This window comes from Festucalex cinctus, chromosome 1 (genome assembly GCF_051991245.1).
Source record: "Festucalex cinctus isolate MCC-2025b chromosome 1, RoL_Fcin_1.0, whole genome shotgun sequence".
Classification (NCBI taxonomy): domain Eukaryota; kingdom Metazoa; phylum Chordata; class Actinopteri; order Syngnathiformes; family Syngnathidae; genus Festucalex; species Festucalex cinctus.
Window position 1 is genome coordinate 42,111,316 of NC_135411.1, and position 13,280 is coordinate 42,124,595.

The 13,280-nt window shown below is 36.7% G+C and overlaps 1 protein-coding gene across 1 annotated transcript; it reads left to right on the forward strand.

Annotated features, from left to right (window-relative positions):
* Window positions 1-3,262: 3,262 nt before the first annotated feature.
* cyp7a1 (cytochrome P450, family 7, subfamily A, polypeptide 1) lies at window positions 3,263-7,156 on the forward strand. Its single transcript, XM_077535751.1, has 8 exons — window positions 3,263-3,478; window positions 4,031-4,271; window positions 5,165-5,374; window positions 5,444-5,638; window positions 5,750-5,949; window positions 6,236-6,366; window positions 6,482-6,660; window positions 6,753-7,156. The coding sequence occupies exons 1-8, from the start codon at window positions 3,396-3,398 to the stop codon at window positions 7,053-7,055; spliced, it is 1,542 nt and encodes a 513-aa protein (XP_077391877.1). The 5' UTR covers window positions 3,263-3,395; the 3' UTR covers window positions 7,056-7,156.
* The last annotated feature ends 6,124 nt before the right edge of the window (window positions 7,157-13,280 follow it).

Here is a 13,280-nt window from a genome sequence, read left to right on the forward strand (position 1 = left end):
TTTGCAGCAACATTTTAAATATTGATTTCTGTCCCAAAACACTCAATATTATTTTATTTTTGTACAGGTACTGCAATTGTGTAAAACTATACTGTCCTTAGCATACTCAGTGACAACAGTATGTCACCTGTATGCAGCATTGTAGAAACACATTTTTTCCTCTACTTTTTCCTTGCTAGAATAAACTTTTGCTATATTTTGCTACATTTTTTTTCGTTAGGTTTTTTTTTTTTTTTTTTTTTTACCTACACTTGTATTGCAAGAGCTTGGCTTGGTCACAAAGGCCAGAAGCCAAGATGTTTCCGGCAGATAAGTTAACTCAGATGCCAAGGTCAACAGTTCCAACTTTGACACTCCTTTACAATGTATTCGCACATTTAGACTACTTGTGATATCTTTCTATTTATAAGTTCACTTCTCACTCTCTGTCTTGCATGTGCAGTATGTCAACAAATGTGGAGCAGAGTGAAAGATAATTGAATAAAATTATTGAAATTCAGATTTTAAAAAAAAGTTGTTAGCTTATTTAGAATGTCGTCAAAAGCAAATATTTCAAAATGTTAATTTGGAATACTTATTAATGCATACAGTTTCAACTACAATACATTTTTGCCCTTTTTCACTGCTGAATGTTTGTTGTCACTATCAGGATTGTTTTCTGTAGTGGCTTAAAAAGATTGTACACGGTTAAAACTAGTAGATAGACCAAGTGTGGGAAAGGAGTAAAATTATTGATTTAAAAAAAAACAAAAAAAAACAACAAACACAGTTCGTGGAAAATCAAAATCCTAAATTCACCAACTCTCAAAAGCTAAAAATTCTTCAATTATTCTTCTTGTTGCAAATGTTAGCTCATTGTGAAATTCATGCCTGCAATCGATTCCAATAAGGGACCACAAAAGAATGGGAAACGTGAGGAATGCTAAACGACAACAACAAATACCTTTTTGGCACATTCCACAGCGGAATATGATTGTGTAAGGAGTACCATATATCCAAAAGGCTCAGTTGTTCACACACAAGGATGGGGCGGGGTTCACCGCTTGGTGAACGACTGCGTGATCAAATAGTGCAACAGTTCGAGAAAATTTTTCAACCTACAAATGCAAGGAATTTAGGGCCAGCTTCTCCGGGTTGGTGCAAAGAGGAAAAGTATGCTGTGGTCTGACGAGTCCACATTCCAAATAGTTTTTGGATATCATGGCTGTCATGTTCTCAGTGCCAAAGAGGAAAAGGAGGACCATCAAGATTGTTTTCAGTTATCAGTTCAAAAGCCAACATCTCGGATGTCGTTGCTTATTTTAGCAATACCAAGCCACATTCTGTACGTGTCACAACAGATCGACTAGACCCTGGACTGTTCATTCATTCTCTTCACCATCTATTCTACAGTATCTAAACCAGCAGTGACCTTTTATGTTAGCACCCATTATTGACAGAAAGATGATACTGCAACCAGACAGTCAGTTTGGATTGACTCCAAACACACCTGCGACCTTGGATGGTAGGATGCGTCACCACAGAGATGATATATTCCCTCGCTGATGCGTCCCACTCGGTTGCATACGTGTTTGGGACCCATAGGGGCTGGAAATCAAATCAACGTATAGTGTAACGAGTCCTGCCTATGGACCCACTCTTGTGTCAAAAGTCAGCAGTGCTTGGACACAAGGTAATAAGTTATAAACTACCATTACTAGTTAGACCATACTGTGAGGGTTAGTGTTTAAAGTGGAAATGGAAAATATTGTTTGTTAAAATGTTAGACATTTAGTTTAATGGGGTATATGCCACGGAAGAGGCGGGACGTGATTTTGCACATCAGTTTATTTCCGGTCCGGGTTGCGAACAAGCAACCGAGGGGCACAAAATCGGAAGCACAAGTATTTTTGACGCAGCCCACACGTCGCAAACCGAACTGGAAACAAACTGTTGTGCAAAAACAGTCCCGCCTCTTCCGTGGCATATATCCCATTCAATCTGCGAAAATCACTGAGCAGAGATCAAGTGGGCGTGTAAAAAACTGTGTAAACGTGTACAAAAAATAAATAAAATAAAATGGTTCCATCAATGAGACACTTGTGCGTACAGGCCTGTCAAAATGCCTTCTAAACAGTATTGTTGAACCTTGGATAATCCAAGTTGGATTCAACGGATTGGCAACCAACAGACTCCGGATTGAAAATAGTGTTCAATCCACTCAGAAGGCCCCTTTGTACAATATCTGTCAAAGTCTGTTAGTTCCAAAATTGGCCGTAATTGCCCAATTGGCTATAACGCCAGTAAACAAAGACAAGAGACTACTGATCCATGTGTTTCTGGGTTGTATTGCTGTTACAGATCACCGCTATACAGTAGAGCAAGTTCACAGACATCCTAGAGGCAGCCATGTTGGAAGGGACAATTGTCTCATCAGAGGTAACGGAAAAAATGTCCATGCTTTCCGCTTAGCTTAGCATCACCATAGGCACACAACTCAAAGGGAGCGGGCCGTATCTACCTATTCATATTGATGGATGATGTTGAACATGCTATTTTTATTATAGTATACAGTTTTGCCCTGATCTATGAAATCGTAACGGAGGTGAAAAAAGGAAATGCTCTAATATTACGGCTTGAGTGAGCCACACATCATTAGTCTAAGGCTACAAGGCGACCAGTGAGGTCAGTTTGTATTAACTTTAAAACTTTTCTAACCGTTTCAAGTTTATTCATATTTATTTACAATGAATTTGTATTGGGCTGGGCATTTTCAGGTCATAAAAAGTGCTTCAATTTCACAAACAATCGGTTCTAATGGACGAATCACACATGCCTCATCTGCCTCGTTACACATCCAGTTACACTGACAACAAAGCAGCGACCTTGAATCTATTTGCCAACCCTTATGTATTTCAGGTAGCACTGTCCATGGACTCTGGTCAAGGCCATCATACACACAAACACAATCAGTCCACTGCATTCCATGGAACTGGGTTTCCTAGAGAAGCTTCACATCATGGTGGATGTGGATGAATTGGTTCAAATCAATCGCAAGATCGAACAAAGTTACACATAGTGGGAATCTCATTTTAAGAGAGAGAAAAAACAAGGCTTTATTCAAAGTCAATGCAATAGTGACAAATCATCATCCAGCTCAATTGTCAGTGATGACATAATTCAACTTTTTTTTTTAAATTTGGTCCGCCTTTGGACCCACCCCAAGACACAATGCTCTTATAAAAACCTCCCACATGGCAATGTGTCATCATTCTCACTTGGGCTCATGCTGCTGATTGACATACACACACGCACATTTCCACACGTACGCTGGTTGATTACACAATTTTCTTCTTTGTCAAACACCTGAGCCTTTTATTCTCTTGGACCTTGCCCTCATTACTATTGTCGCCAATATGATCATAAGCATCGCTCTAATATGGGCAGTGTTGGTGGGCTTCTGCTGCATCCTTTGGCTGGCTGTGGGGATACGACGCAGGTAAGACCGCAATTTAAGGGCACCATTTTTGACAGCACAAACATTTGTATGCCACCTAAACAATGTTGAGAAAACGAATTCTTTCACGAGTAAAAATAAAATATTTTTATTTTTATATCTGTGCTTGATATATGGCTGCTTTAAAACAATACCGATGCACCATCGAGTACAATAAACTCATGGGCCAATTATTTCTTACAGAAGCATTCACGAGCTAGCAGTGCATTGCTTTAATCTTGTAATTATCACAAAAATTTTAATCATACAGTAAGTAAACAGTAAATATCACAATACTTCTTGATCTATGCAATTGTATGAAAAAAATTGATAGAGTAAGATTACCTGTAAATGCGTATTCATGTAAAAACGTCTAACCGGTGATGACAATCTAAGAAACACAGCAGGGAACATTCACAAATGGATATATGACAGAGCAAAAGTTTGTAGCCTATTTGTAATTGAACAGAAAAGATGCAAGTCTCGTGAAATAAACAGATTTTCAACTTGTGGTATTTGTGGGAAATAATGTCTTCGTCCCCGCAATGTCCGCAGGCAACCCGGGGAGCCTGCGGTTGAAAATGGTTGGATCCCCTTTCTTGGTTGCGCTCTTCAATTTGGGGCCAACCCTCTCCAGTTCCTCCACAGCCGTCAGAAGAAGCACGGCCACATTTTCACCTGCAAGATTGCGGGCCAGTACATTCACTTCCTGTGTGACCCCTTCTCTTACCATTCAGTCATCAGACAAGGTCGACACCTGGACTGGAGGAAATTCCATTTCGCGACCTCACAAAAGGTATGTTTAGAGAACTCTAGCAGGGTTATAGTTTTGGAATTTTTCATTTTAGTTAGTTTTTATTTCGTTTTGTGTGTTTTTTTTTTTTTTTTTTTTTTTTTTTAATGTAGTCAGTTTTAATTAGTTTTTTTTTTAGGTGTTTTGTCTTTCTTTTTTGTAATATTATTATTATTATTATTATTATTATTATTATTATTATTATTATTATTTAGTTTGAGTTATTTAATAAATGCTTAGTTTTAATTTAGTTATAATCAGTTTCAGTATTAGTTTTATTTTATTTATTTTTAGATGTGTATGACTTGTGTGCAATATTCAAAAACACCATGGGAGTGACATCATCTGAAGGTGCTTTTCTATTGGCTGCTGCTAGATGATGTCACTTCTGTGTGACACACTTTCAAACTTCCTTGTACCGGGGTTCGCTCCTCCGCCTGGGAGACCCATGTGGCTTGCATGATGTGAGCTTGTGTGTGAACAAGTGATTATATATTTAAAAAAAAAAAAAAAAAAACTTCCTTATTCCGGTTAATATCAAAATAAATCTACTTAAAATAACATTTAAAATCATCTCCAAAGGCTCCTGCATTAAATTAATTACCAAAGACCAAAACAAAGGACGTTTTTGCTATAATTAGAATTAGTTTTAGTTAGTTTTGTAAACATGAAATGTAGTTTCAGTTATATTTCTTTCTTTTTTTTCTTCGTTTTTATTTTATTTAGTTAACAAAATAGTTTTTTGAATTTTAGTTTTAGTTTTTGGTGAGTTGTAGTTAACTAAAATAACCTTGAACTCCAGGTTGTGTAACGTGTTTTTTTTAACAGCCTCGTTTAGATTTTTTTTTCCCATTTGCCTGTTATTGTACATCATTTATTGTAGACCTTTTCTTTAGGCATTTGGCCACGACAGCTTCGACCCTCGTCACGGTCACACCACAGAAAATCTCCACCAGACTTTTCTGAAGACTTTGCAAGGCGAAGCATTGCCCTCCCTGATTGACAGCATGATGGAGCATCTCCAGGATGTCATGTTGAAGTCCAACACACTCAGTCCCAGCAAGGATCACTGGGAAGTGGATGGCATTTTTGCTTTTTGCTACAAGGTAAACCAACAGAACAGCGTACTGCTTGTAGTCCAGACTTTCTGAAACTCTTCCAATTGTGCTGTCCAGGTGATGTTTGAGTCGGGCTATCTGACATTGTTCGGTAAAGACCTTGGTGAGGATAAGTGCCAGGCCCGACAGGCAGCTCAGAAAGCCTTGGTGCTCAACGCGTTGGAGAATTTCAAAGAGTTTGACAAGATCTTCCCAGCTTTGGTGGCTGGCCTGCCCATCCATGTCTTTAAGAGTGCCTACAGCGCCAGAGAGGTCAGTGGCAAACTGGACAAGACGAAACCATTCATTAACTCTAACACGTCAAACTTGACATTTGATTTCAATGTTGGTCTTTCTGTGTTTTTTTTTCTTGTAAATGTGTAGAATCTCGCAAAAACGATGCATGCTGAAAACTTGTCCAAGAGGGAGAATGTTTCGGATCTGATCTTGATGAGGATGATCCTCAATGATTCCTTATCCACCTTCAATGACGTCAGCAAGGCCAGGACTCACGTTGCACTGCTGTGGGCTTCACAGGCTAATACTTTGCCGGCAACCTTTTGGAGTCTTTTTTACATGATAAGGTATGATCATTTCATTTCATTTCTTTTTTTTGGCTGACAAAGCATTCTATATTGTATTTGATCTAATTTAGCCATCTATCTGGTAGTATGCAAACATCATAATCATGTCCCTAGTGTTGATTTTATTTAAAAAACAAACAAAAAAAATGCTATGAAAATACAACATAACCTGCATTAAAAAGAGTGACAATAAGAAAACCGACAGGAAAATACAGTACATCTCGTTGAAGAGAAATGATAATACGAGACATGTAAATGATCTGATTGCTCCTGTCTGTGATTGCAGAAGTCCAGACGCGATGAAAGCAGCTCGTGAGGAGGTGAGAAGAATACTGGAGGCTTCGGGTCAGACCGTAAACCCGAATGGCCCCATGCTGAATCTGAAACGGGACCATTTGGACAATATGCCTGTTTTGGGTGAGTTTTTTTGTCGTACAAAAGTCATAGTGCATTTTTACCCTTTTATTCAAGGAAACTGTTGCAAGTCCATTTGATGTTTTTATGTTTATAATGACGTATCTTTCAATCACAGACAGTATCATCAAGGAAGCCATGCGTCTATCCAGTGCTTCCATGAATGTGCGTGTTGCCAAAGAGGACTTTTTGCTTCACCTCGACAACCAGGAGGCATACCATATAAGGAAAGATGATGTCATTGCACTGTACCCGCCCATGCTGCACTACGATCCAGAGATCTATGAAGACCCCTATGTAAGAAGCATTCAAATTTCGTATAGGAACATGATCAGCATCAAGTACAGAAAATGTGTTCATTGTTCATTTTTGTCCTCTTGAACTTTCAGGAATATAAATTTGACCGATTTTTGGATGAATCTGGTCAGGAGAAAAGCACGTTCTTTCGCAACGGCAGGAGATTACGTTACTTCTACATGCCCTTTGGGTCGGGGGTCACCAAATGCCCTGGCAGATTTTTTGCCATCTATGAAATTAAGCAGTTCTTGGCTTTGGTTCTGTCTTACTTCGACATGGAACTTCTGGACCCTGCCATCAAAGTTCCACCTCTTGACCAGTCACGTGCCGGTTTAGGAATCCTTCAACCAACATATGATATTGATTTTAGATACAAATTGAAATCTAACTTTTAATTACATGTTTCAAAATGTACATAGTGTATATTTAAATGTTAATGTAAAAGTCCTGCTACATATGTAAATAGTTGTATATTAAAAGCATTTGTTGCTCTGGACCACTGTTACCTTTACGCCTCCACATTTTCTCCAGTTCTTCCTTCAGTCTTTGGTATTTCTGCAGCTTTTCATGTCCTTTTTGTTGCTGGATTGTTACATCTGTCACCACTGCTGTCGTTTGATGTTTATCCACCACCACTATATCAAGCTGCTTGTCAATCTGGATCTGGAAGTCCCACAAGTTGTTGTCAACTTGTCTGCCATCTTGAGTCTGTGTTTTCTAGTGCATATTTGGTACAGATGTTCCTGTACACTATTCAAGTGATGAAAAAAAAAGTCTCTATTTTTCACAACACAAAGTTGGAAACTGGTTAGAATTTCATTGCAGCCAAATTGTATAATGGCAATAAAATCCAGAATATATCTAAATAATAACTAACAGCATATCACACAAACCTGCTAAAAATGTGCCCTTGTACATTATGGGAAAAAGTGAACTTTGTGCCGTCGGGGAAACAGAACTGTGTACTGTGCTACCTGCTTCACTGCTTTCATCATAACTTGATGTGCGCCATACATCTTGCGGGTGTGACAAGTTGGCAACTAACTACTTGTACAACAACTAACCACACCTGACAAACGGGTTATCTCCTCTATCACTGCACATTCATTGTGACTTGTTTTATTGTCATTGTTATGCTGTACGTACAAAAAAAAAAACACACAAGGAGAAAACCCTTTAAGTTGAAAGACGCCCTTTTTTTTTCGACTCTTTGAGAAATACAGCTATTATTCATCCATCAATTCATTTTCATAACTGCTTACTCCTCACAAGGGTTGCGGGGGTGCTGGAGCCTATCTCAGCCAGCTTCTGGCAGTAGGCGGGGTGCACCCTGAACTGGTTGCCAGCCAATCATAGAAATACACCTATTAGTTTTGCTGAAAATATTAATGAACAAATAGTACCATAAACTTAACTTCATAAAGCACTTTAAAACAGCCATTGCTGCATACAAAGTGATGTGCATGGAGTAAAAAAAAATCAGTCATACAATAAAGACAGGGAAAACAAATAAATAATAAGACAAAAAATAATAATTCTGAATTATTTGATAGTTTGCATCAACGAAGTGGGCAGACAACAAATGTACAATATTGACGTGATGTGTTGTAGTATGATACTTACCACATGATCAAAATACGGTAAGCAGGCCGCTATTACACAGACCGCAAACTTACACTTGCAGTGTGCACACATCCCAAAAATACAATGACATGAAAACCAACATGCAATTACCACAACTATGTACAACATGCCGCAAAGTCGGCATCCACTTCTTCGGCATCGCTCAAGTCCATTATTCAAGTGGGATCTTTTATCCTACATGTGTTTTGCGGATATAACCCAGTTTGCATCCACCTGACGTGAGGCAATCACAACCAAGAAATAATTGCTTGGAACAATAAAGGTCAGACTTCTTGGTAAGATATGTTGCGGGCCAACTTTATGACTCATACAGTAATAGCAGCTGTCAGTCCGACTAATGTCAGCTTAAGTTGTTTGCGTATTGCTAGGCAGTGTTGTACCTGAACAAGTTGAATGAAAAAGTTCACGAACTCGTTTTTATTTTGAGCAAACTGTGTTGAGCGAACTCAACATGGTGTGTTTTTGCCTGACCGTTTTCGTGAATGTCATTCTGGTGATGCTGAACAGTTTTTGAATGATGGTTCAGTTTCGTTCAAAAGTGCCAAGTTTTGTTAGACTTTCAGGACATGTTTTTCCAAAGTAGTGACTTTTTACTTTTTTTTTTGGAAACATATTTGAAAACCTTGCACTATTTTTCTTCCACCTCATATTCATAGCCACTTCTATCACAGGAAATTTCATAAATAGCTGTAAATGTAAGTTTCGGGTTGCGACATGACAAAATTTGGATTTTGTAAATAACATTGCCTTGATCGTTTTATAAGCATGTGCAACTGTAATAACCCCATTTGCCAGCAGTAACCCTTAGGATGAACCGAAATACCCCCAACTATAATGACTCTGAAAAGGCTGATGTGCCTTGGGGATCAAAAGGCACACCAGTTCAGTTGATTTTGTTTTTTTTTATTAATTTAGGTTTTTAACTCATTATTTCAGCTGTTGGGTTATTTATTCCACAAACGTTTTTGTCTTACTGTCTAGACTCAAAAATTATTTTGATTCTCATTCATTTAACTTTCATGAACATGATATCAGATTTCAATAAAAAAAAAAAAAAAAGTGTCTAGTGCACTTTTATTTTAGTACTTTTTAAAAATATATTTCTGGCAGAGGCAACCACATTAATTCATGCATCTGTTGAAATTGAAGTGTTCAAAGTTCAAGACTGTTAAATATAAAAGTCTCCAAATTATGGTTTGAGTAGTTTTTTTTTTTACACATTACCTTGGCTTGTAGTATCCAGAAGCTGTTCCAACTGAAAGGAAGCAACAATACACTAAGAGGTGGGCACTTTCGTTAATACAACAGCCCATCACTGACGGCCCACCTTTTGCCAAGTGCTTCTGCATTATTGGCAAGCGTTTTATGATGCCAAGCCTCGTAAAAATGACGGGCCGTTGTATTAATGGAAGTTAGTGATGGGCATTACAGTTCTTTTAGCTGAACTGAATCACTAGAATCTGTTCATTTAAAAGAACAGTTCAAAAGATTAATTCACCGAATCGTTAATAATGATGATATTGATGATATGTTGATAAAAAAAAATGTTTATCTTAGCAACAATGTTCCCTCTAAAATGTGCGTGTGAGCATTTGCACACTTCTATTATCCTCTCAATGCACAGCACAACGTTTTAAAAAAAATTCAAACATGTAACCTACCAAAAGAACGATCGTTATATATCGTTATATATCGTTATATATCGTATATATATATATATATATATATATATATATATATATATATATATATATATATATATATATATATATATATATATATATATATTTGTATTTGTTTCCGTTTTGCAACAATTAGGCATGAGAATATAGCTTAAGTTTCAGTATTATTCACATTCCTGGCGAAAACACTGACAAAAAGAGCTTGTTGCAACATGGCCATGGCTGATCGCTTTTTATCTGCTGCCACCTGCTGGCCGTTTTTTGTAACTACCATTGCTTTAAGCCACCTCTTCATGTCAGAAGTTGCATAAAAGCTTTCTATATGCTCTCGCATAAAAACAAAACATTTTGGGGAGGGAAGGACAAAGTATTTAAAAAATGTTTTTGGTATTGAATGAGTTAAGTATTGGATTGATTGATTGATTGATTGATTGATTTATTGATTGACTGATTGATTGATTGATTGATTGATTGATTGATTGATTGATTGGAGGAGACTTGAGTTTATTATTACAATTTTTATTCTTTTGGAGCACCATGTTGTTTTTTTTAGGTATACCTTTATCAGGATAACAGATGAGGAATAATAATAATAATAATAATAATAATAATAATAATAATGATAGATTTTATTTGTAACACACTTTATATTTATAAAATAAATCTTAAAGTGCACAGCACAGGCAACAATAAAAGCAATAAAAGTACACAGTAAAAAACATTCAATAAAAAAAATCAGAGTAAAAAAAGTCAAGACTAAAATCATAAACTCAAAATAGAACTCATTCAGGAAAAGCATCAGGAAAACAGTCATTAAAGTAAATAATTTTACATTTGAATAGTTTATGAGTTTAGAGGTTAAAATAAATTGTAAACAAACACACTACTACACAATCAAGTTCAAATTTTGTTGCACGCATTTTCTAAATTACTTGGGAATTGAAAGTGGCAATGCACTAGTCAAACAACTACTGTCATAGGAATAGCAACAAGTGAGAGCTTCGAGTTTAAAATAACATTTATCCTAGAAAGTCATCTAAAAAGGAACAATCTTAATAGGCGGTGAAGGACTTTGTCCAATCAGGCAAACTTGGGTTGGTTAAGTTTAACCTGACCACATCTCAAGCTGATTTAAAGCACCAACTTGTACAATCTGGTTCATTTCTGAGAAGTTACACAACTTGTTTGGTTTGGCGTCTATCTGAGACGTTTGGAAGTTTTTGCTCTGATTTGAGTCTCGCAGGCAGACAGGCAGGTTGAAGATGAAATGGGAGAACAGTTAAGCAGAGAGAGAGAGAGAGAGAGAGAGAGTTAATCAAAACAAAAATTGTCCTCGTGGCCTTTCTTGATTCCGGTTTGGAGGATTTCACGTTCCAGAGATGGTTGATGGTCATCTGTGGAGGTGGAACAGTTCTTTTGGGGTTGACGAGATAAAAAGAGTATAATTAAATGTTTCAAAGAAGGATTTTGAATGCTTGATCTCTGGCCCACCTGTAATCCTTTTAAATAAACAATGAATGCTCCTTTTTTATTATTATTATTATGTCCATTATACACCCACCCACACTGACTTATTTTTAATGCACAAGTGATTCTCAAATTTAACCTCTGGGTGTAAATATGACTAAGTCCTTCTGTTTGACCACACGTCTCTTTATATTGAGGAAAAAATCAGAAGGAGGCGGAGGGAGAAGAGACAGAATTTGTTGAATTTATATGGGTTCGAACCTTGTTTCTGCAAACAGGACGTACCCCACAAATATTTCTCCTTTGTTGCTTTGGCGAAATCATATATTTTCAGATACACAAGGAAAGGAAATCGAGGGGCAGATTAGACCAACTGTCTCAGGAAATCGGAGAATTGAATCTACAATATTCAATGACCAAAGTATTTCGTTTTTGAGAGATCAAATAGTTATGACATTTTTAAACAAGTCTTGCACTCAAGTCACTTCCTGATGGAATTCAGAGAGATAAAATCATGTGCACAAAGATGGACAGCCATGCATTCTTTTAGAACAATTTTGTGATACCTTTACCTTAAATTTCTGCCATAAAGTTTATGTGGGTTCGTGGCTACCATTTCCATATTGTTCCATCATGTCTCACAGGTTAATTTCGATCAATAAAAGGTTCAGCTATCAGGAGTCACGTGCTTAACTGTCACCTAACAGCAGGGGTGTTTTTTGTAAAAAATAAAAAAATAAAATGGCAGTCATTGCTGTGACAGTCAATGTCCTCTGCCTGCCACTAATATTTGTCCAAGCAGTGTGAGACAGCAAACATGTTATTGAGAAAGAGCTGGATGAACTGAAAAAGCCTTTACAGATGAGCCTGAAGGTCAGAGATTTACAGTGCATTCTTAGGCAATTCATAATGCAACAATTCATAATGTCACTCTTGCTACACCCCTAAAGTTCTATATTGAAGAAAAAGCATATAGGTCTATTGTGTTATTTAAGCTATGTTTTTTTTTTTTTTTTTTTAAATAAATTGGAAGAAAAATAAGCACATGATACTGTAAGAATGTGGAAATAAAGAAGATACTTCTGGCAATTGGTACCTGTATGTAGGCCTAAGTTGTTGGCCATTTTCTAAAATATAAAAAGGTGAATGTCTCTGGTGGTGTTTAAGGTAACTTAATTAATAACCGATTTCTGCACTCAGTGATTTATTTGAACCAATATTTTTAGAACTCAACATCTTTTGATCAAAAGCAAATCAGTGAGGTCATTTCAAACTCTCCAGAGTCATTTAAATAGCGTAATAATATATAAATATAATACACATAATTAGCAGTGTAGACACACTGTTTGATTAATGATAGTCATTAATTAAAAAAAAAATGTCATTTGAATTTTTCAATAGTAAATTCTCCCAGGACAATGAAGAATGCAGAATGGTCTTTGACTGCCATCTGCTGGACATTCCTCCTCAACTGAATGAATGCGGGCAAACTTGCAAACTCAAGTAGGTCAAATAAATAAATAAATAAATAATACATTAATTAATTAATACATGTATATGCGCTGCATATGGTGTGTAAAAATAGTTTATTTTAATAATTACTATTGAAAAGCATATGTTAGATTAATTATTGCTGTAATTAATAAGAACCTAACCACTTTTTTAGTAAAATACATAAAACTGTATCACAATTGCACGATATAACACTCGACGTTGATTTGTCATCACGCTTGCATCCACTATCGGCCATCCAGTCATATATACAGATCAGTGGTCTGCACTTTAACCAGCCAAGCCAATCTTCTTAATATTACGTCATCGTCTATG

What these genes read in the sequence shown, in the direction of transcription:
- cyp7a1 (XM_077535751.1), top strand. Translation starts at nt 3,396, where the DNA reads ATGATCATAAGCATCGCTCTAATATGGGCAGTGTTGGTGGGCTTCTGC. An exon ending in TTTTTGCTTTTTGCTACAAG is followed by an intron (nt 5,375 to 5,443) that starts GTAAACCAACAG and finishes TGTGCTGTCCAG; the next exon opens with GTGATGTTTGAGTCGGGCTA. An exon ending in AGTCTTTTTTACATGATAAG is followed by an intron (nt 5,950 to 6,235) that starts GTATGATCATTT and finishes CTGTGATTGCAG; the next exon opens with AAGTCCAGACGCGATGAAAG.